Source organism: Solanum dulcamara, chromosome 4 (assembly GCF_947179165.1).
Source record: "Solanum dulcamara chromosome 4, daSolDulc1.2, whole genome shotgun sequence".
NCBI classification, from domain to species: domain Eukaryota; kingdom Viridiplantae; phylum Streptophyta; class Magnoliopsida; order Solanales; family Solanaceae; genus Solanum; species Solanum dulcamara.
In genome coordinates, this window is record NC_077240.1 from 34492867 (window position 1) to 34516277 (window position 23411).

Here is a 23411-nt window from a genome sequence, read left to right on the forward strand (position 1 = left end):
AAATACCTACTTGGAAGTGTGAAGTGGTGAATATGGATTTTGTAGTGGGTTTGCCTCAGACTCAAAAACGTCACGATTCGATATGGGTAATTATGGATAGAATGACTAAGTCAGCTCATTTTCTACCGGTCAAGACTTCGTATCGTGCCGAAGATTATGCAAAGTTGTATACTCGAGAGTTAATAAGGTTGCATGGTGTGCCATTTTCCATTATTTTGGATCATGGTACCCAGTTCACCTCTCACATTTGGAGATCATTTCAAAAAGGTCTCGATACTAAGGTGAAGTGTAGCACCGCATTCCAACCTCAAAGTGATGGGCAAGTCGAAAGGAAGATTTAGACACTAGAGGATATGTTAAGGGCTTGTGTGCTGGAGTTCAAGAGAAATTGGGATGATCACCTACTGCTCATCAAGTTTACCTATAATAATAGCTATCACTCGAGTATTGAGATAACTCCATTTGAGGCTTTGTATGGGAGATGATATAGATCTCTGGTTGGCTGGTTTAAAGTTGTGAGATGACCTTGTTAGATACCGATTTGGTACTTGATGCTTTAGATAAAGTTAAAGTCATTAGAGAGAGGTTGAAAATGGCCCAAGGTCATCAAAAATCCTATTCTGATGTTAGAAGAAGGGATCTTGAATTTAAAGCGGACGATTGGGTATATTTGAAGGTTTCACCCATGAAGGGTGGTTAGGTTTGGAAAGAAAGGTAAATTGAGCCCTAGGTATGTAGGGCCTCATAGAGTTTTAAAGTGGGTTGGTAATGTAGCTTATGAGTTGGAATTACCTTCGGAAATGGCCATGGTTCATCCGGTGTTCCATGTGTTAATGTTGAGGAAATATGTGGGAGATCCTAGTTCTATTGTGCCTTTGGAGGTATCAAATGTTGAAGAGGACTTGACCTATGAAGAGGTCCCAGTTGAAGTCTTCATATGTAATTCATATGGAATTACCCTCATCTTTTTCATTCTACTCAACCCTAAGGTAATAAGTCCTCTATGCTCACGTATTTAAGACTCTTATGTTTGAGTTTTTCAAGTCTTCATATGTATGCATATTCATGAATTTGAATTTTAAAGTTATGTTTTATGCAAAAGCTTAAAGGTTTCATGTTTGATGCATTTCAATTGTCATTATATATATGTTGGGTTGCTAGTCCTCGTGCCATGTCCTCTTCTATGTCAAATGGTTCTCATTTAAGGATGAATATTTCCAAGGGGGAGATAATGTAAGATCCTAAAAAAGTGAAAGGTCATAAATCAAGGAACCAAGGATAAATTTTCAGAGGGGTTGCAGAAACTGGCAACTGAGCCGACCACGAAAGTCGTCACGGACCGTGGTAAGAACCACAGGCTATGGTGAGCCACTGTGGCAGAGATTTAGAGACTCAAACTGCAGGGGACGAACCACGATGGAGGACCACATCTCGGTGCAGGAGTCATCAGCCTGCCCCGATACAAGAGTCATCAGATTCTATGTAATAGCTTTCATGGTCTTAAATATCGGTTGTGGTCACTTCCCCACAAAATGAATGTTCTAAGGGTTCTTACGATGATTTATCATGCATGCATCCACTTATGCACATTGCTTATAAATGTCTTTCTTTATGTTTCTTAATTTCATAGCATACTTACATACTTAGTACATTCAAAGTACTAATGCATATTTTTGCCTACATGATATCACCATGTAGGAACCGGCATTGCCCTACACTCTCCTCCTCATGTCTAGATTAATCATCGAAGGCTACTACTAGTGGTGAGTTTCCATGATACGGTAATAACACTCCTACCCTTTTCTGGATTATATTATGTTTAGATATTGAGTTTCACTTTGGTATATTTGATTAAATCTTGAGGGTGAGCTAGAAACATGTCTTAGCCCCCGCCAACTCTTAAAATGTAGAAGGGTATGTTGGACATAGTAAGTGACATTATGTTGAGTTTGACTCTTGTGTAATGTGAAGTCCCTTAGTCCCTATTATCCCCTTTATGTTTCCGCTTTTTGATTATCATTGCTGATGAATTGCTTGATGAATGCTAAAAGGCTTGGGTAAGGTGCCTCCAGGAGATTCATTCACCATGTCACATCTAGGCCCTAGGCTTGGGTCATGATAGATACCCTCATCTATTCATGCCTCCTAATGCTGATGTTGCTGGTAATATTCCTCTCTTATCCTTGAATCGAAGTTCATTCCAAGTTGAGTAATTGATATATATTCCTGAGTAGGAGTAGTTGATTATTCAAATGTCTAATTGTTGAATTCTTGATTGTATTAGTTCCTTGACTAAATCCATAGCTAGGTCTTTATTCGAGGATGAATGATTCCAAGGGGGAGATATTGTAACATCCTGTGTTATCCTAACCTAAGCTATGCTCAAAGACTAGAAGAAAAATTTGACTGAACAATAGACCATGAGAGAGGTCTATAATTCGTAGACTTTTTTATGAGTCGTAGGAATGACTCGTAGATCTCCCCAACACTTAGTAAAAATTTTGATTCGGAGAAGCCTTCCTACGAGCTACCATAACGAGTCGTGATCATTTCTATGGTTCTTAGAAATGACTCGTAGAAGCACCTAACACTTAGCCAAACAACAGAACTAGAGGGAAAGTCTACGAGTGGAATGGATGAGTCATCGAAATTCCTACGAGTTGTAGAAGTGACTCATAGAGAAAACTTCAAAGACTCAGAATATCAGGCTTCTCAGAAATCTGCAGGACGATCCAAGTCTACGACTCATCTAGTCTTTGATGACTCGTAGGCCTAGTTGTAGACCACCCTTTCTTCATCCCAATTTCCATGATTGAAGATAACGACTTATAGAAGTTACGACGAGTTGTAATGACGACTCATAGGTGGCTAATTTCAGGTTTTTAACATGAGTAGATTAAATTGTTTCCACCCCTCTTAGGCTAAAACCCTGATATTTTAAGACTAAAATAAGTCCCTTATCAGTACTTTGTATGCATAATACTCTCATTAACACTTAGATTACTTAGGATCTAGGATTTGAGGAGAGAAGAAAGGCTAGAGTTTAAATTCTTCAAGCGAGGTCTTCAAACTCTTGATTGTTCTTCGAGTCCAGGTATGTAAGGCTGAAAAAAAGTATGGATTTTTTTCTTTCATATGCCCATGATTGTGATAGGTAGACTGTGAATGGATTGAGTCCCCATTAATATGTTCTTGAGAATTTCCTTTTTAAAATTTACATATTTTAATGATTATTGATAAGTTCAATATTTTCCACAAATGAATTTCCTTGAACGTATAATTTGAACTACTTGTTTCATAAATTTTAAGAGCATGCTGATTGATATTGAATTGTATATGCCTAAGGATTGAGTCTAGAGCCTTGAATTGTGAATGTATGATTGTGACTGTGATATGAGTATGATGATAGTGTTGATGAACGGATAGTTCGATATATTTTCACAATCTAACCCAAGTGAATGGTCTCAACTTATTATTGTCATAAGTGATTGTCTAAAATATCCCTTAATCAAATGATTGGGAAAGATTGGGATTTTAATTGGTTGAGAAGATTGATTGATAAAACTGATGGATTGAAAGAGTCCAATAGAGACTTATTGATTTTCTTTGATTTGGATTGATTGTCTTATGAGCTTTGATTCTTGGGAGGAGTATCGAACACCAAATTGTGTAAGAGTAAGTATTAACTAAAACCCAATAACTACGTTGCTAAATGTAGGAGAGGATTGAACCATTAAGTCGAATGTTTTCTAAATTATTATCTGACATGATAGGCCTTGATTGGTTTTGGATTTATGATTGTTTGATTCGTTCTTACCTTGGCAAGGTATTGAACGAATGTGGTAACAACCTCGAATTGTTGTACTATCACTGGCTCATAAGTGATAGTTGTCGGATAAGAGAAACTTCCATATAGGTCTTGATAGTGCTCTGATTGGATTGGATTGGATTGGAATAGATTGGATTGTATTGTATATGATTGGTCTTTGTCTAAATCTTATTCTTGTTTAGAGTTAGGACATCTTGATTGAGTTGTTCACCTTCCCGATTTGAGATCTCTGAGTTGATTTGATTCTACCTTGATGTATGTTTCATTCTGCTATTCTACATACTCGTATATTTTATGTACTGACGTCCATTTGGGCCTGTGTCATTTTATGATACATAGATAGGTACCAGATATCATCAATAGGCTCATCGTTGAGGATATATCCCTATTCAGCTTATTGGTGAGTCCTCCCTACTTCTAGAGGATTCCATATTTATCTTTCTAGATTTTGAGTTTAGTTTTATTCATTTGATTTGAGGCAGCCATGAACCTGTCATTGGCACCATTTAGATGGTTGATAGAGGCTTCATAGACTAGATTGTGATGTTGCTGATTTATATCGTATTTGACTAATTTCTTTCATACTAGTTTATTGATTGGATTTGATAGATGGTTGGCCTTTGGCCATATTTTATGAGTAGTTTCTTGATAAGTAAGTCTTCCACTAATAGAATATGATTGAATGAAAGTATAATTGGACTAAGTGGTTCGCTTGAGGACCCACAATGGTCTTCAAGTGCCGGCCACATGTAAGGTACACTCTCAAACTATTCTGAGAGACCATACGAAGGTTAAGCTCATGGCTCTTAAGTAGGGTGGCATGACAGTGGCTTTTTATGAGGCTAAGTTTTATGCCTTATCTAGATATGCTACACATCTAGTGACTACAAAGAGGGAGAGGATCCATTTATTCGTCAAGGGATTAAATCCCGAGTTACATATATTTTCTGTTCAAATGACCTCTGCAGGTAGAAGCTTCAATGAAGAGATAGACTTTGTAAAGAAAGTGGAAGGAGTCTGACAAGATGAGAAGGACAAGGTTTTGTCTAAGAAGACCAAGAGTATATGCAACTTCAATGGTTATTACTCTAGAGATTCAGATAGACCAGAAATTGTAGCCCAATCAATTTTGTCTGCCATGCCCGCTTCTATAGGTGGTTACGTAGGGACTCCACAACAGAATCCTACTCAGGGTGGTCAAGGAGTTTCTTTTGCATCGGGTAGCAGGACATCTTTTGACCATGCTTGTTTTATTTGTGGGGAGTTAGAGCATGTAAGGAGGACTTGTCCCCATCTTAGCACTACTGATCCTGCGTTGTAGCAGACTTGAGTAGTGGTATCGGCAAGTGGAGGTAATAATGGTAGAAAAAGTCCACAAGGTAGGCGAGGAGGAAATCAGAGAGGCCATGGTAATGGTAATGCAGGGACAGAAGCAGTCAGCCAGGCAGAGAGGTTGCCTATCAAAACGACAGGGTACAGTTTTATGCTTTTTTGGACAAGATAGAGGCTGAGGCATCTGATGCGGTGATTACAAGTAGTATTTTGGTTTGTGACCGGATGGCTAATGTTTTCTTTGATCTGGGTTCTACTTACTCCTATGTGTTAGTACGATTTGCCTTGGGTCTTGGTATGAATTTTGATATTCTTGATGTCCCATTTCTACTCCAGTTGGAGAGTCTGTTGTAGTCACCCATGTCTATCGTTTTACCAAAAGGTCGCCATATGTTCCAGCATTATTACAAGTTTTAATAAAGTGGGAGATGTGTTGCCTTAGGTTCCCTCTATCCTCAAATTATTGTAGCTTTGGTGGTTGATAGTTTGTGGGGATAGATAGACAATTAATTTATCTGGTATATGGCTTGGAGTAATATAATGAACTTTTTGGAGTTCCGCTATATTGAGTTTTGATGGTGTTTATTATCATGTCTTGTTACTGTTGAAAAGATAACACCGCAGTTGAAACAAATTGTTTCTCCTTTTGAAATTTATACTTAGATAGAGATTCCTCAACGTCCTTATTTTGTGGATTGAAGCCAGACGGACAGGTAGGGACGTGATTTGACTCTCCAGATGCGAAGTCCTCCAACTTGTTCATAAGTTGAGCAATATGAAAAATTTTATCGTCAACAAACTTTTTCAAGGCTTCAATGGTTTGCTCCATCATTGCAAACTTCTTTTCCATGTCAGTTGAGTCAGTCACCAAGGCATTGATATTCATTAAAGTTAGAGAATCTGTTGAATCATCAGACTCACCAAAGTTGGAGCCAATTTGAGAAAGGTCTCTAAAGAACATGGGTGTGAGGTTATCCTCAAGGGTTGTAGTTAGGACCGTCATATGAGAGTCGTTATCTTTCACTGTTTTCAAAGAAGTGAAGTATTCAAATCCATCTAAGTCACAGATCTTGAACTTTCTTCGAGTAATTGAGCCAACATGACTAAGATCAGCAGATACAACAGTAGTAGAGTCCTTTCATAAAACATCACTAGTCTTTCTGAAGGCCATTATAGTAGTTGACTTTGTAGTTTCTGATTTACAAGAGAAAGAGACGAAGAGCAGAATTGATTCCACTAGGCGTGCCAAAATTTGTTCTCAACAAATTTTTAAAGTATCGAAAATTAACTGCAACTAAAAACAAATAAAAGAAAAAGGTAATTTTTATTGATGAATTTGTGAGTAAAATATAACAAGATATACTATTCTAGCCTAGATCAAGTTTGAGAACCAAGAGAAAATTTGAAGAAGGCCACTTCTTAGTGACCACAAGTGGGGTCCTACAGCTCGTAAAAAGTCCTATGAGTCATAGGAGGCACCCGTAGGTCCTTCCCATACTTAGAGAAATCTGAGTTTCTTTCAACCCACCCTATGAGTGGATTCTACAGCCCGTAAGAGTTCCTACGGACCATATGTGAGACTCAGAGACTCAGAATCTCTTGTGTGAAAGACGAGCCCTTTCGACGATCCGTAGAAGGTTTTACGATCCATAGAGATGGACTCGCAGAACCCACCCTCTGAAAATACCCCAGAACTTTTCCTACGAGTTAGCAGGATGATCCATCTCAGTGTCAATAATCCATAGAAGGGTGGTCGTAGACCCAATATCCAAGTTCTAGTAGGTCCTTATTTTGAATAATATTTCCTATGAGAGACCTTCTACGGTCCGTAGGAAGTCACCCGTAGCGGATCAAACCCAATTTAATGAGGAGCATTCTAATCTTTTCCCTACTTTTTTCAAACTTAACTCAAGCCGTTTTGAGACTAAATTTAGTCCCTTATCAGTATCCAACAAGGTTTTTCATTCATTAACAATTAGAAACTTTTGAGATCAAGAATTGGAGAGAAGGAGAAGAGCTAGGGTTGAAGAGTTTCAAGTCAAGTCTCCAAATTTTGACTAGATAATATTCGTTCCAGATATGTAAGGCTATCAAAATATTGGACTAAGTTCGTCCTCATGCCCTACATATTCCTATAGTCAAGTTGAATTTGAATTTGAGTTTCAATTCCAATAAATTGAATTCTTGAGTTGTTTATATAAAAAAAATTATTGAGTTATAGTATATGTTTGATTATACTTTATTGAGTTGAGTTTTGAGACTATGGATTCATGTTTGCATTCACATGAACCCTAATTGAATCTTGCATTTAATTATTTTATGCATTGCTTTGAGTTAGAGAATGATTATTTTCATTATTTACTTGAAAAAAGAGTTGAGCATGAGTTGAATTGAGAAGTCTCTTAAATAATATTTTGAGCATGAGTTGAGTTGAGAAGTCTGTTAATCATATTTTGAGCATGAGTATAAATACTTTTAAACACTTATTTTGAGATTACTTTTAAAAATTTATTTTGAGATTGAGTTGGGAAGCTAATTCATACTTTAATGCATTCATTGAGTTGAGATCATATCTATTTTTAAAAAATGAGATGAGTTGAGAAGAATTGAGTTTTGACTAAAGTCCAAAAGAGACTAAATGAGTTAATTGAGTAAATATACTCACTTGAGTTATAAGAATAATAAATTATATTTTTGAGAGTAGTATTGAGCACCAATTTGGTTAAGACTATAGCACAACTTGAAATCCCATAAACTACGTAGCAACTGTAGGATAGGATCATACTGTTCATTTGGACGACTCCTTATTGTCCCAAAAGAGGATTTTTCGTGCATCCAAAGATGAGTTGCTCCCTTACCTTGGCAATGTATTCGACGATTGTGGCAACGACAACAGTTCGTTGTATCATCACATAGCTCATAAGTGATGTTTGTCGGTTAGAGAAACTCCCCAAGAGTAAAACATTATATTTTCATATACTGAGTTACATTCACTGCTTCATGACTTTTAAAGCATTGTTTTATTATATTGCATGTTTCATTGAGTTGAGCTATTTTTAGAGTTGAGTTCCTTTAAGTTGAGTATCATGAGTAATTTTTCTTTCACCTATTTTACATACCGTACATTCCATATATTGATGTCATTTGGCTCTACATCTTTTTATGATGCAGGCACAGGTGATAAAGATCCTCAATAGACTCACCATTGAAGATCAGCTTTCTACTCAGCTTTGGTGAGACCTCTTTGCATTCGTAGGAGGTCTTGAGTCTTATTTCAGTCTTTACTTTTAGTCCTTTATTTACCAGTTCGATGTAGTCATGGGCCTTTCCCAATACCTATTTCAGAGTCAGTTAGTTAGAGGTTTCATAGACTAGTCAGATAGAGTTTCATTCGTTTGAGTTGTGTTTTGAAAACATTGAGTATTTCTATTTTGTATGTGGGGGGAGGAGGGGAATCATCAGTTCTTTTACTTTTATGATGCCCATCTGAGTACTTTTGATAGTTAAAGTCTTCCGCTTAGTGAGTCAATCAGGCCAAGAGTTCGATTGGGAACCAATAATGATTTTTGAGTGTCGATCACGCCTAGGGTGTAGACTCATGGCTTGACATAAAATTTTATTACTTTCTTGATTTTTTTCTCCTAAACTTCTCCAAGATTCGAGGGCCTTCGATAGCATAATTTTTAAATTTTTGGATGATTTGGATATCCTAGAGATGTATTTCAATCGTCGGGAATGTTGGTTAGTGCTTCGTTGCTTCGAAAAGATCTAAGGAAAAAATTTTGTCTATCACTCTTTGGAAGAACTATGCAGTAGATGTTGTAGCTTTCTACAATACTTGCTCCAATGCTTGTTGTAGTGTTTTCAGAGTGCCTTTGAATGTCATGTATATCCTCTATTTATAGTTGTAGGGGGGTGTACAAGGTTTCTTAGGATTAGTCAAAAGATGTCATTTTGATACTTGGCGGATTGTGATTGGTTCTTGAATTTGACTAGGACTACCACATCGTTTGGACACGTGACGTTATCTTGTTAGTCTTGGATGCCGAGTCAATGTGGCACGTGGCATGGGTTTGGGCTACAAGATGTAATGGACCTTGGACTTGAATTTATTAAAATGGACTAAATAATTTATAAAGCCCAAATTAATTAATCAACCAAAATGAACATGAATTAAATACAAAATTTTGTATGAACTTAACCTGATAAAATTTATGTCTATAAAATATTTTTAAAGAATGAATGAATGAGTCGATTTCCCCTCGATTTTTTGGATCAACTCAGTCCGTTGATTTTCTTTGATCGATATATTTTTGCACTATTTTTAATAGTGTAAGAAAAACACTGATTTTTCAAGAAATTTTTTTCGTGGAAAATATTCTTCTTCCTAAAAAGACTCTAGATCTAGCTTGTGCACGGTTCAAAACTTGTTAAAGGTCTTTTTCTTTCTTGCTTCTCGTCCTGCCCATCCCTCCTCCATTAGAATTTACTAGGATTGGCTAAATCGAACCCAATCCGCTGAAATCATTCAAGTTTGATCATTCATTAGTTCAACCTATTTCAACTCATTAAAGATAGTAGTGATATGTAGCTTAAATTTACTCATGGAAAATTTTGCCAGAATATTTTTAAAAAGACATTTTAAAAATTGATATATTATAAATAGTCATAATAAAGGAAAAAATAGTTTTATTAGGTACTAAAATTTATAAAAGAACAAATAAAATAATTAAAATTTAGTAGGAATTAGACGAATTTGGTTATGACCCGCATTTTAGCTCATTTCAGTCCAACCTATTTAAATCCAAATAGTTTTTTTATTAACTCAATACAATTTAATCCGCCCAAAATCAATCTAACTCACCTATTTGGCAACTCTAACATTTACTAAAGGGAAAAGACTCAAATATGTCATCGAATTTTGGAAAAAGACTCATTTATGTCATCTGTTAAAAATTTGGTTCATCTATGTCATTGCCTCTATGCCCTTGCCGTTTGAGAAAAGGCTCATTTATGCCATTATTTTTTAACTCCGATTTTGCAAAACCACCCAAACAACTTTTAACATTTTTCTGTTGGAATTTTGAATCAAATATACTTTTTTTGTTTCTTCTTGTTTAAGAACACATGAAGAACACCAAGAACTCTAAATTTTCAACTTTTTAAATTTTTCACGAAATCACCTCAAATTTCAATAGTAGCATCCCTCCGAGCTAGATATCAAAATTCAATATCTTTTGAACTCAAATTCAATCTAATCCAACAAGACGCTTAAAATTTTTTCAAAGTTTCAAAACTTTAACCTCCTTTAATGGTAGAATTTTCTCCACAACTCCAAATCACTTGAAATTTTAAACATAGAGATAGTGAACTTTAACATCAAAGGAGATTGAATTTTTGAGTTGTGTCAAAAAATCCATCATTAAAAGAGGTTTAAGTTTTGTAACTTTGAAGAAATTTTAAGTGTGTCTTGCTGGGTTAGATTGAATTCGAGCTCAAAAGATATTGAATTTTGATATCTAGCTTGAAGGGACGCTACGATTGAAATTTGAAGTAATTTCGTGAACAATTAAAAAAGTTGGAAATTTGGAGTTCTTGGTGTTCTTCACGTGTTCTTGAAGAAGAAGAAGCAAAAAGAGTATATTTGATTCAAAATTTCAATAGAAAAGTGTCAAAACTTGTTTGGGTAGTTTTGCAAAATCGGAGTTAAAAAATAATGACATAGATGAGTCTTTTCTCAATTAACAATGACATAAATAAACCAATTTTTTAACGAATGACATAAATAAACTTTTTTTCAAAGTTCAATGGCATATTTGAACTTTTTCTCTTTACTGAAAACAACTATTGGGGAGCAAAAAGAGAAAAGGGAACCACATTTGGAATATTAGAAAATCTAATGTTTCCAAATTGGTGTTAGCTTACAAGTAAGGCATGCAGCCGCAATAGTTATTTGTTTCATGACCAATCACTTTTGTGAAAGTGATGAACAACTTGATGATTACTGCATTGCAGCCTGTCATTTTATTAGTTTATGGACACTAATTTTTGGATGGTCCATGTCCACTTGACCACATTTTAAAATCTGTACATACATTGTACTGATTCTGACCAACTTCAAGTGTCAAAATCAGCCTAGGTCGTTGTAAACATACTTTCAGAGTTATGTGCACCCCCTTCTTCTTTTTTTTTGCTCAATTTGTTTCACAAATTTATCATTTTAGGACTAAAATTAGTTGGATATCACTATTAATAGCTTGTTATCTAATTTTAATTATTCAGTCATTTTGGCAAATAACGTGAAAGAGATTGATTGAGTTATTCTTGGAGTTCTATAGATTATTTTTTTTAGAGTGGACATGGAGCCGTGAATAATAGGGGAAGATAAGGTAAGAGAGCGAGAATTTTTAGTGAAATTGGAATCCTACGTTAAAGTAACACTTGACCATTGCGACTCTAATCCCAAAAGTTGAATGAGTTACGGTTTATTAATGCTTCATTTGGTCATAAAAGTTATTCACTTTTTTCTAAAATAACTTTTTAAAAAATTTGAAAATCAATGTATTGTCCATGAAAATGCAAATTCAATTTGCAGTTGTATTGCAAATTTGGAAAACAACATATAACTGTCATCCAATTCACTTTTCACTTTTGAAATTGTATAAATATGACATTATTACAACTTCTTCTTTTTTCAAAAAATAAAACCAAACACGACGCTATCTTCAATTCTAACTTCATAAATTTCAAATAATATGAAAACTATTTGAAATATATGGCCAAACACCACTTAGATTTTTTTTTTAATGCCTTGGAAGTTTGAACTTTTCTTGAACGTGTAGCCATTATGAGCTAGTCAATGTTGGGCCTATTATTATGGATGGCAAATGACAAATGCCAAACAAGAATAAGAAATGAGAAAATTAGATTAAATGATCGTTGGGTCAAAATCTTTTATCCAATGACATAGATGAGCTTACCTCTTAAAGGAGAACTTCCCCATTGACGGCTCACGAATATGAGTCCCACGTTTAGGAGAAGAAAGTACAATCACGACAAAACTTATTTGGAACAAATATATTAAGAACCACATTTGCTCAATGTTAAAATTTGATGTGCTGAAAACGTGAATCGTTTTGAATGAATAATATATGAAAAGACTTGAAACGTGATAGGAGCTCATCCCCATACTTTTTTAATAATATTTTTTGTTTATGTATCCAACACAAGAAAATAAGTAAAACAACTCACTTGTTTTCCTTGAAATATTTTCTTTTTTCTTACTTGTTCCGAACACACCCTAAATTGAATAACCTTTTTACCTTTTAATCTTTGCCCTGCCATCTACTTGTGCTTAAAGAAAAACTTGAAAGACACAAGACAATAAAATGTAATCATGAAGATTATAAAACCCTTCAACAAGCAATGCTTTTCTTGATTTTCTATTTTGGGAATATTTGAATGAAAATTCTTGCATTGCTAAGTAGGCAAAGGCATTTTGGTTCTGTCCCTCAACTTTAATCAAACACCACTGTGTTTTCCTCCTCTTTAAATCCAAGCTAAATTTCATATTGTATTCATTAAATAAAAAATTCTTATCAACTTTTTCCTTGTTGATCATGGCTGACTCAAATTTTGTTGATAGGGAGAAGCAAAAGCAAGCAGATAATGATATCAAGGACATGATCTCTTCTCTGACAAAACGCCTAGCCGGCCTCCAACGCGTGCACAAGGCAGCAGGAGACTCAGGCCAGAATCTTCAAGCTGGTGATGATGAAGATGATCATGGCACCAGAATCATCACTCTAGCTGGAACCAATGTGGGAGCCAGCATGCGCGGTGAGATGGATGAGAAAGCTGGCCTCGACGGTGTTTCACCAGGGGAACATGAGCCCTTAAAAACATATGTGAACAGCAATTTCCAGTCCATCAACAATTCCATCATGATGGGTGGTAGTTATTGTACTAATGACCCTGGTGTTCATTTGGACATCTCTGATTATGTGGATGAACAAGTTCCAACACCACAAGGACATAAAAACAAGAAAGGCAAGAAAAGTAAGCATCACAATGAACAGTCAGAATAGGCTTATGCCATAATCAAGAAATGTTCAATGATCAAGAAGCTGCTATAAAATTTCAAACTAATACTCTCTCCATATGAATAAACACCATAGCTTAGTTGAGTTCTGTGTGTTTCCTTCTTTTTTTCAAGGTCTCGTCTCTTGGCATGGAATTCCTGACAAGAACAGTCGCGATTACAGCCATTCGACTAGAGACCCAGTATTGATGCTTATCCTTATATATCAGAAAGGCAATTGAACATTTGTATTATTTTTAATGATCATAACATCTTATTAGATCTTTCTGCTATTTCTACTTCTCTCATATTAGTTGCAAAATATCTTATCTGCAGCCAATTTGAGTACACACTTGATTCTTAAAATTGACAGATTTAATAAGCTCTTTCCTTGAAGAACAAAAATGAACGATAAAAGCGCAGTTTTTTTATTACAAAAGCTAAGGTTAACAAAGAAAACTCGGAAGACGTATTGAAGTACTTATTGATAAAGTTGACATCAAGGGATCCTGGATTCAGAATTGGTTTCTAGATCTTTGAAGGGTAGCTCCTTCTCTTTTTTCTCTTCAGTTTCATGGACAACTTTTTGCATTTCTCTGTTCTTGCCCCAAAGCAGAAAGTATAAACCAGCAATTACAATAGCCGATCCAATTACACTGATCATGATTTGTTTACAAGGAAATTAGTTACTTTTAAGATGATTATTTGAAAAAATGGTTAAAAAAGAATTTAGAAGCTTTAAACTGTTGTAATCACCTTCCAAGATGGAGTTGTTCGTGTAGAATGGGAACGTCTAACAAGGCTGCCATAACTTGGACAAGAGGACTGAATGCTGCAGTGAAGACTGGACCCCTCTTCTTGACACACCATGACATTCCCACATAGCACATTCCTGAACCTATTAATCCCTGGCTTGGGAAAACTCATTGGTGTCAAGTAGAAACCAAAACAAGATAAAATTAATCAGTGGTAAAGTATACTCTTTCGAACTCAGAAGATAATAATGAGATAATTAAGTCTCCATTTTGTGTTTTGAAGTCATGCCATGACGATCTTCATTGTTATACAACATAGAAAGAGCTTCTCTACTTTTTGTCTCGTACGTTCCCTTTACAAACTAAAAGGAAAGGACATCTTTTGGTTCATAGAAGACTTGGCTTTTCTTTTACCTGCACATAGGAACCAATAAAAGAAATACTAGCATCTGAAGTCCAAGGAACTCTAATTTTCTCAAGCATCCAAGATTTTTGTTAGATTCCCAATTAGATGCTAATTGTCACAAGTCATTCAGAATTCCTAACGAATCCGTGAAAATCCTCTTATAACTTCTAAATTTTCAAGCACATACAGTAATGAATAACGCTATCTGTGGTGCTTCATATCTTTGTAAATAAATTGGTTGAACTGCAAACACTGAGAGATTAAAAAAAAAGGACAATGAGAAAGAGAGATTTCGAAGGATATAAAATTCCACATGAGGGACAGGAAATATCTATTTCTGCTACTTAGGAAGATAAGAACCTGTATTAAGTGAACTTACAGCATAGAGGATACTCAGCATATCTATCTTTTCCTTCGGAACCCAAATGGATAGTCTTCTGTCAATGGAAAAAGTCAAGACAGCCGATTGTATGGCGCTAAAGAAGGTCATAATAACAGTGCTAGAGTACTTGCATGGATATTTCTTTCCAATAAATGATTGGAGAAGGAACCACGAAGACCACAAAAGTGTCCCAGCAAACATGGCCAGAGAACCAAGGATCCATCTTTCCTTTATTTTCGAGGAACTAATGTCTCCTTCCGAGGATGAAGATACAGATGGTTGGTCTGAAAAATGAACCAAAGGGATGCCTTTGTAAAAAGTCAGTAAGAAGGCACCTCCAACACATACTAGTGTACCAATCGCTTTGGCTATTCCACTTCCGTGTTTGATGTTGATAGTCTCTAACCTGCATCAGTTTCATACATAACGGAGGTAAATTATCATTGGTAGGATTAGAAAATAGAGCAATTTAAGGCTATTTGTTAAATTTGAAATGAGAAAACCATAGCTTTCATACCCAAAAGGTAATGCCATAAGGAATGTGATCACAGGAACCATGTTGAGAAAGGCACATGAGAAAGTTGCAGATGTGTATTCCATGCCAAGAAGGAATAAGTATTGCGTAAGAGATGCCCTACAAAAATGATGTAACATATGGTGAAAATATTAAACAAGAAAACATAGCCATGAAAAAGAGACAATAACTTAGAAGATTATAGAGATCATTCCGACTTACCCAACAATGGCACTCAAAAAAAGGTTGCACAAGATTTGAGGGGTGAGTTTTGGTCTGGTGTTCCTGCAAGAAGCAATAAGTTGCATGTTCAGAGGAGGCAAAAATTTTACCATTTATTGGAGATGGAAATCTTTCTAAGAGACAATATTCATACTTTTCCAGAAAGAAGGCAACTGGGGCTAAAAAAATGGTTGAAATGGCCTGCCGATAAGTTATGAAGACCAAATGGTTCATCCCGTCCAGTATAATCTTCTTGAGAAGTATGTTACTAATAGCAAAAGCAAAATCGATTGTCAACATAATAAAAATAGGGTACCATTCCACATAGCTCTTCATCTGAGTATTTCCCTTTCAGTCAATACTTTTAACTTCTTTCTCTTAATCTGCCTCTTATTTGAATTATCGTAGCATGTTTTTAAACATGAAGATGAGATAAGACATTTAAAGTTCCACATGAACTTTAGTGGAGTAAAGAAAGTGCACACGGAGAAGGGATTAATTCCTGCAATCACATCAATGCTTTTATTCCACCAGAAAAAGTTGACATTTTGTTTAACATCATAAACTCCATCATTTTCCTTTTCTTTGTTTGAAAGATTACAGTTTACTCTATTTCCTTACTTTTGACTGATCCTTTCCATCATAAGCAAACTGATTGGGAATAAGTAACCATATTAATAAATTCACTGGTCTATAAATTAATTTATGTTTAGAACATTTAAAATGGGAGTCAACCCACTGATCCAAAAAAAAAATCCATTTTGGTATATAGAAGATAGTGTAGCAAGCATCTTGTGGGTGGGGGTCAAATAGAAATGATTCCCCTTCTTGCAGCATAGTATAACATCTAATGCATTTTTTATGTCTTGGTAACCTAAGCATCTAATGCTGCTTTTAGAACTTATATCCAGGCATCTTCAGAGTACAACAAGGGGACACAGAACAATTCATCATATTCATATAATAATACCTTAACTGTTCACTATTTCAAAATTCTTTAACACTACCTGATGGGACCAGGTATTTTCCTTACCACACAAACTCATAGAGGGAGGAGAGGAAATAGTTTTTAAGCAATAAATTGACTCGAAATGGGCTGAATAAAAGCTCGCGTATAATGGAATGACATTGTTGTCAACATTGTTAAAGAAATAAGTTAACTTGAGCATTACTCACGATACTCTATTACAGAAACTAGTTTAGAAAGCAAATCAAGATCAAGGAGAGTGATTCCACAGTATAATTTTCATGTATTACACGTACACCTTGTGACAAAGCGGGGTGTATGATCCGGAAGGACTGGAACTACGATAAAACTTTTCACCTTCAAAAGGGTCCATTCATGTGGACCAAGAAAGCATCCATATGCTTCAAGGATTTTTCCACATGAAAGAGCTAAAAGGGCGGATCAAATCTCTACTTTCTTGTACAGTTTAAAAGCGCCAAAAAAAGAAATATCCCACTTTGTTTGCAAGATATGAGGGCCACCAACAGAGGAGAATAGCTACATTGGTTATAAGTCACACCAGTGCTTTTAACCAGTAACATCACATTGATCTTTTCAATGGAAAGTAGGGGGTGGGGTGGACAATAGACATTCTTTCGTGTCCGTTATCTTAATCCTTATTCTTTTGTTCCATATCTAAGGTATTGAGCTGGAATCCTTCATTTCCTTTAGCAAAAGTGAGCCACACAATTATTTCCTAACAACTATTCATGCATTAAGAGGCATGGAACTAGTAAACAGAACCCTGCTAATTTCCTCTATTGGCATACTGAAGTTAAATGTGATGAGATTCTCTATTTCCATTTTTGGTTCCATATCCCAGATATCAGATTTTCTGGATGCTCATATTCTACATTGTAAGCATAACCTTTTATACAGAAATCAAATCTCATCGCTGCTCTTATTGCAGGCAGGTTCTTTCCCATCCACACAAATACTCTTCCGCAACATGCAACTTATTGTGTAAGCGCAAAGCAAATCATCATAACAGAGATTCTTGTTTTTAGCTCCATCTATTTGGTAAGAGCCTAATGACTACTCTTAAGTCTAACCTTAATTTAGGCCTTCAGTCATGGAGTGTTAACTCTGTTCATGTGAAAGCATAAGTCCATTTTTTTGCAAACATTACATACATATAGAAGGACCTTCTAAGAATATCCAGGTCTTAATGAGTAAGAGTTAAAATCAGATTATAGAGACTATGGAGAAATTAAAGTGTTCCTGGCAATATATGATCCACAGATGATAGTGAAATTTCATCCAGATAAGTAGGTTAATTGATCAAAATCAAGTATAACCAAATGATTATAAGTAACCGTCTAATGCACAAGATATCCACAAGTCTCAGTATTATCAGACAAACCAGAAGAAATACCAGCTGCAAGACAACTATAAGCCAAATACTATCTGCACAAGTTGATGGATTTTCCCTGCCTAAAAGTACGCATCAAAATAATGCAGCTGCAATGGAGCAGATGCCGCGCAGCTCTGTGCGATGTTCATTGTAATTTTTTCCTTTAACCATCCAGTATTCATAGCCCAACGACCTACTAATCCTGATTCACTCTAGGTAGATACACAAAGAGGAGCAGAGTACTTCCTACCAAAAGGTACTCCATTTCCACGTTCAAACCGAAGACCTCTAGTTAAGAATGGGGAAATCCCAACTACTGTACCCACTCTTTGCTGGTAATATACATTATGATTGCTTCTTGTTGAAACATGTCAATGGCTTTACACGAACATGATCTCGTCAAGATCCACCCTACAAAGTATATAAAAAGTCAAAAGATATATCAACACACCATTTTTGGTTTTTATTTGAATCAACAGTATAAGCCAAGTGTCCCGGTAGTGGAACACAATATCCTTTACTGTTATCTAGTGCTACTTATGCCACAGTGAACCCTAATATCTTTGCTTACAGTTATCTAGTGCTACTTCGTAGTGCTTAAAATTTTAATCATTCAGTTCTTTTCTTGTCTGGATTTGAGCAATTTGACCCCTTAGGTATTTTCCAAAGATAGAAAGACTGACCCTTTCAGATATTTTTCCAACAGAACCAGACTAGAAACCTAAGCTAATGCAGGAACATTGTCTTTAGGTTATCTACATGCGAACTGAACCAAATAATAAGTAGTTCATGACGTCCGAGATGCTTTTATGCAGAACATGCCATAATAAGTTATATCGATCTTCACACTTTGAGAAACCCGTAACGAAAAAACTTGTTATTTTTCTTTCTAAATGTTGGAGTTTCAGTTTTTGTCAAGATGTATCAAGTGCCAGAAGGAAGAGGTAGGAGGATATCATCAAGAAAAAATATTAACTGTTCCTTGGACCAAAACATGTTTGACAAACAAATTGGAACCAAGGCAAGGTGATGAAACCATAAAATCAGTGGTAATACTACTACAGAAATATCCACAAAAAACTAGAGCAAACATATTGCACCAACTTAGGTTCTATATATATATAAATTACTGCCCAGAAAGGAAGAATATGCTAGCAATGGTTGAAGCTAAGCAGTGCTCAGGGAGTCCTGGTATTTCAACAAACTAGATATACTAATTCAAATTGGAGATGAACAGCAAGGAGAAAATGTACTTTTTTGAGGGGTTCAAATGATAAAATGTAGTCTCTTTTCTTCATTTTATTAATTTCTTTTAGATAAATTTCCATTTAGTATATCATGTGTATCAAAAATCATGTAAGCTCAAGGCAAATGATATTTTAGCAATGGCCAGAAGCACAAGGATCCAATGCTATCCATTAGTCATATATTTAGACGGCAAATGCACTGGGGTGGAAGGAATGCCAAATGCTATTTCCAAAAAATGAAAAGGAAAATCCTTAGCATTTCTCAGCATTCAGTGTCTCTTCTGGACTCATCTTTTGCGAATTCAAAAAATGATACACAAACTCCACCACACAAGTCAATTCATCCTCTTGCAGGACTTGAACATCATTTACAGTGGAAAAATGAAGTTACTCTGGCCCTATCCAAGAAACACTCAGTAGTTCAAGATTCGCTTACATGCTTCAATTAGTATGAGTTAAGAAGCTCAAGAAGTCTTTTGATGCAAGACTCCACGGATCTCATGAAATTTTTTACATCTCACATTAGATTTTGGATCAACATGAACACTTAACCCCTCAGTACTGTTGGGAAATAAAATTCAGAAAAAGAGCAAGGGAATCTAACCAGACTCGTCAAAAAACTAGTCAGAAAATGAGATAAAAATCATGACCAACGGGGCAATTCAAATATCCAAAGATGAAGAATAGCATGGAGAACATTGTCTAACTCAACTGAAATTTAAATGGTTATCCAGAATCCTTCATCATAAAGTAACATCAAAATGCAAATCTATTTTTCTACTCTTGTCTAGCTTCAACTTTCTTCTTCTGCCAGAGGCGGTCCATTGCGCTGTCAGCATCACCCTGCAAAGATGAAACAACAAGATTGAAATTATTTTAACATCAGCTGAATGCCAAAGCATACATGTAAGTTAAATGGCCTGTTCAAATACTAAAGACAAACTTTGAATGCAGAAAGGAGTTAAGGGCAGATTAAAATTAGACATCCCAATCTATCTTGGATTGCTTAGGAAAAGCAAGAACCTAAACTTCCTCAGAAACCTAATGACACTTCCATCACATAGAGGAAACAGCCGTAAGATGTCTTGTTCATTATTTTCATGACATGAAAAAAGTTGAGGTTCTTACTTGAGAAGAGTTATGTACCTGAGCTGCTTTGACTTGGAAACTTTAACGTCTAAGCAGCTTAAAGTTCACTAAATTTTATGCCAGTGTACATTACAGACTATCCTTGCAACTGCATTGGTCCTTTTTTTGGGCAACTCCGAAATATTAAATCATGATTCACCAAGATGGTATCATATACAAGGTACATTTTTACATCAAATCTCAAAAATGCAGCTACCTTATACATTATCTATTAGTATATAAATTTACCAAAGGAATTACTAATACTAAAGAGAACAATCATAAATTAACCGGGAAAGAACTATCAACTTCAATGGCAAAAGTTAAACAGGTATTATAATCAAAGGGAAAAAGTACCTGAGCACGGATGAAACCACAGAGAGCAAAAGTTGTGAAACTGCCTGTGTACACACCCCTATCATCCAAATGACCAACATTAAGTTGAACAGAAGCATGATCCTTTGAGGTGATAAGCCTATTCGTAGCAGAACTGCAATTGTGGGCATATGTTAGCTAGATCACAACATGCAATTACACAAACAATGAATTAAAAAAACTCAAGAATCAAGCATACCATTTCCTGGGGATGTAAAGATCCATGTTTTGTCCCTCGTCGTTCTGCATCTTGGCTGGGTGTTCTTGGGTACTGAAATCAAGCTTTAACAATCTCTTTTTTCACAACAAATACTAAATCAGCAATAAGAAGGAAAACAAGAACCTTTCTAGATTCAAAACGAAACATTAGTCACTATTCTTCTTCATACATGATTAAACTGAAAATGCACAATTCATCATAAGTAAAAGCTCTCTCCATCACCAAGAACAACCTTTTTAACAACACAAAGGGTTGGATTTAACAAAGACACCAGAACATAGGATTTTCTCAGGCTTTAAAAGAAGCTTGTTATTCTACTCATAGGCCATTAAAATTTCCGGGATTCAACTTGAAGTTTCAAGAATTTGAAAAACAGCAAAAAAGGGTTTTCACTTTTTCCACCCCAAATTATTCATTAAAGTCAAAAATAACTCCAATTTGTATTCGTGGGCAAAACACCCACGTATTATGCCGCTTCTATAGAATATTCCCATTCATCAATAGCATAGTTTTTCAAACATACAAAAATTCTGAAAAGCAGAAAGTAGATTTGTCTCGTAGCAGTGTCGCAAGCAAAAAGAGAGAGAATTCTCCGTATAAAAACAGAAAGCAAACAACCAATAAGTGGCGTACCTGACTGAAATTAAGGGAGAGCTCTTCAATAGGGGCAAAGTGTGAAGAAGGGAAGGAAAGGGCAAAGCCTCCATTTAAACAGATGAGAATTTTTATCCACCCTAGTTGCTCTGTGTATACCCTCTGGGCTTATTTAGTCTCCTAGGCCCAATAACTTTTTCAAGTGGTCCGGCTATTTTTAGAGGATGAAAAAACTAGTTCCCAAAACTAAATGATGGAAAATAAAAGGGCAAACAATAAAAATCACACTAGTTTAAGGGTTAATTATTTGTCTTTTCGTGAGTGTTTGGTATTACAATTTCTATCATGTTTTAATCTCTAAATACATGTATTTGGAGTGTTCAGATTCATGTATCTCGGATACATGCTAAGCAGATATATCTAATTATGTAATATAACTGAAACATAGTAATTTAGGAGCAAATCACACATATAACGACTTAATCTATCGTATCACTAATAAAAAATATTCTAAATTCTTCTCATTTTTTCGAGCGTGATTTAGGGGGGTGATTAAGAGGGTGGATGCATAAGAGCTCTATTTTAGTCGCCCTACCTTTCAAGGTGGGGGTTAGGTTTGTGTACACTCTACCCTCCTCAAACTCACATGGTGGGATTATACTGGATTTGTTGTTGTTGTTGTATTAAGAGGATGGATGCATAAGAGCTCTATTTTAGATTAATTTTAAGAAGTGTTGTATCTCAATATCTCACTTCAAATATGGTACAAAATTATTAAATAGTGGAATAATAGGTGATATTTGAAAGTATGAGTTAAATTAGTAGATATGGAATGAATGTATGTCTAATTAAATAGTTTTTCCTAAAGAGAAGACATAAAGTGACACCTAAAATTGTCCTGAATTTTTAAAAAGACACCTTAACTTTGCGGACATCCTATTGCCTCATGAAAGTAAATACATCTATAAATAGACCATTTTGACCCACTTTCTCCCCATGTATGTTTTCACACAGATAACGCGCGTGAATGAGAAACTTTGCTTCCAAGAACAAATTAAAAAATCCCACATGTCAATTCTTTTTCTATTATTTAATTACCTCATTTTTAAATACACCATCTTCCCCAATTCTTTCAAAAGAGACATTGAAGTTTTTTAAAAAATTATTTCTCTCTCAAACGAAATCAGCCCAAAAAAGTAAGAACTTTCTAACTTCTTGTTAACTTCCAGCCGTTCAAGGTTTAATATCTTCTTAATTTCTTTAAAATTTTCAAGAAATCAAGAAAATTTAAACTTTTTATTAAATACTAGATAAATATGAAAACTCTAACCCGTTAATCTTGAATTCCTTATTTCTCAACTAGTCCTCCAAGAAATATAAACGTCGTAATTGAAGCAACCCTAAGTAGATATTCTTCAATTTCGTGTGTAATTTCAGAAGGAAAAAGAAGAAGAGAAAAGTGAGAAATGAAAAAGAAAAGAAAAGAAATATTGTTTATGTTGGTAGGTGAAACGTATCGGGTCGGATTAAACACGCATTTTGTTAATATTTAAATTAAATTAATTAATGAAAAGGGAGTGTGCATCACGAGCATATTCAAATTCTAGGATTAGAAAATGGATCAAAATGGTCTATTTACAAAGGTATTTAATACTTTTATGGGGTAATAGGACATCCGAATAGTTAAAATATCTTTTTGAAAATTTGGAACAACTTCAGATGTCACTTTATGTCTTTTCTCTAAATAAAATAATCAAATGGACCGAATTAAAGTGCAAAAAAGTGTACTTTTCTATCTTTAACGTATCTTATGCATTGAGTAAGAATAAATTTACTCCAGATACAATCTAAATAAAACTTCAAAAATCACTAGAGATTCTCACGAATCAGTACGATGACGTATGTCTTTCTTTGGGAGGCTATATTACATTTTAGAAAATTCTATTCTTTGATTTCTTATCATGCGT

The 23411-nt window shown here is 35.2% G+C and overlaps 3 protein-coding genes across 4 annotated transcripts; 1 reads left to right on the top strand and 2 right to left on the bottom strand.

The window, feature by feature from the left end:
• The first annotated feature begins 12724 nt into the window (after positions 1 to 12724).
• Positions 12725 to 13540, top strand: LOC129887295 (uncharacterized). The gene has a single exon (XM_055962336.1). It carries the CDS (start codon positions 12781 to 12783, stop codon positions 13246 to 13248), a length of 468 nt encoding a protein of 155 aa, XP_055818311.1. The 5' UTR covers positions 12725 to 12780; the 3' UTR covers positions 13249 to 13540.
• Positions 13541 to 13614: 74 nt separating this feature from the next.
• LOC129887293 (WAT1-related protein At3g30340-like) lies at positions 13615 to 19623 on the bottom strand. The gene is made up of 6 exons (XM_055962335.1): positions 15675 to 19623; positions 15521 to 15583; positions 15302 to 15418; positions 14782 to 15190; positions 13998 to 14149; positions 13615 to 13897 (listed from the first exon to the last, which is right to left on the bottom strand). The coding sequence occupies exons 1-6, from the start codon at positions 15854 to 15856 to the stop codon at positions 13741 to 13743; spliced, it is 1080 nt and encodes a 359-aa protein (XP_055818310.1). The 5' UTR covers positions 15857 to 19623; the 3' UTR covers positions 13615 to 13740.
• Positions 19624 to 19759: 136 nt separating this feature from the next.
• Positions 19760 to 21612, bottom strand: LOC129887296 (40S ribosomal protein S21-2). Of its 2 annotated transcripts, none has more exons than XM_055962337.1 (4): positions 21484 to 21612; positions 20830 to 20922; positions 20613 to 20745; positions 19760 to 19970 (listed from the first exon to the last, which is right to left on the bottom strand). In XM_055962337.1, exons 1-4 carry the CDS (start codon positions 21555 to 21557, stop codon positions 19905 to 19907), a joined length of 366 nt encoding a protein of 121 aa, XP_055818312.1. In that variant the 5' UTR covers positions 21558 to 21612; the 3' UTR covers positions 19760 to 19904. The 2 variants fall into 2 exon arrangements, with proteins under 2 accessions (XP_055818312.1, XP_055818313.1); XM_055962338.1 differs by having other exon boundaries at positions 20830 to 20912; positions 21484 to 21564.
• Positions 21613 to 23411: the final 1799 nt, after the last annotated feature.

Coding starts and splice junctions, on each gene's coding strand:
- LOC129887295 (XM_055962336.1), top strand. CDS start 12,781: ATGGCTGACTCAAATTTTGTTGATAGGGAGAAGCAAAAGCAAGCAGAT.
- LOC129887293 (XM_055962335.1), bottom strand. CDS start 15,856: ATGAAGAGCTATGTGGAATGGTACCCTATTTTTATTATGTTGACAATC. Junction 15,419..15,520: donor TTTTTGAGTGCCATTGTTGG/GTAAGTCGGAAT, acceptor TCATTTTTGTAG/GGCATCTCTTACGCAATACT. Junction 13,898..13,997: donor GAACAACTCCATCTTGGAAG/GTGATTACAACA, acceptor AATCATGATCAG/TGTAATTGGATCGGCTATTG.
- LOC129887296 (XM_055962337.1), bottom strand. CDS start 21,557: ATGGAGGCTTTGCCCTTTCCTTCCCTTCTTCACACTTTGCCCCTATTG. Junction 20,923..21,483: donor TCTCCCTTAATTTCAGTCAG/GTACGCCACTTA, acceptor GTGAAAAAAGAG/ATTGTTAAAGCTTGATTTCA. Junction 20,746..20,829: donor CTTTACATCCCCAGGAAATG/GTATGCTTGATT, acceptor CCACAATTGCAG/TTCTGCTACGAATAGGCTTA.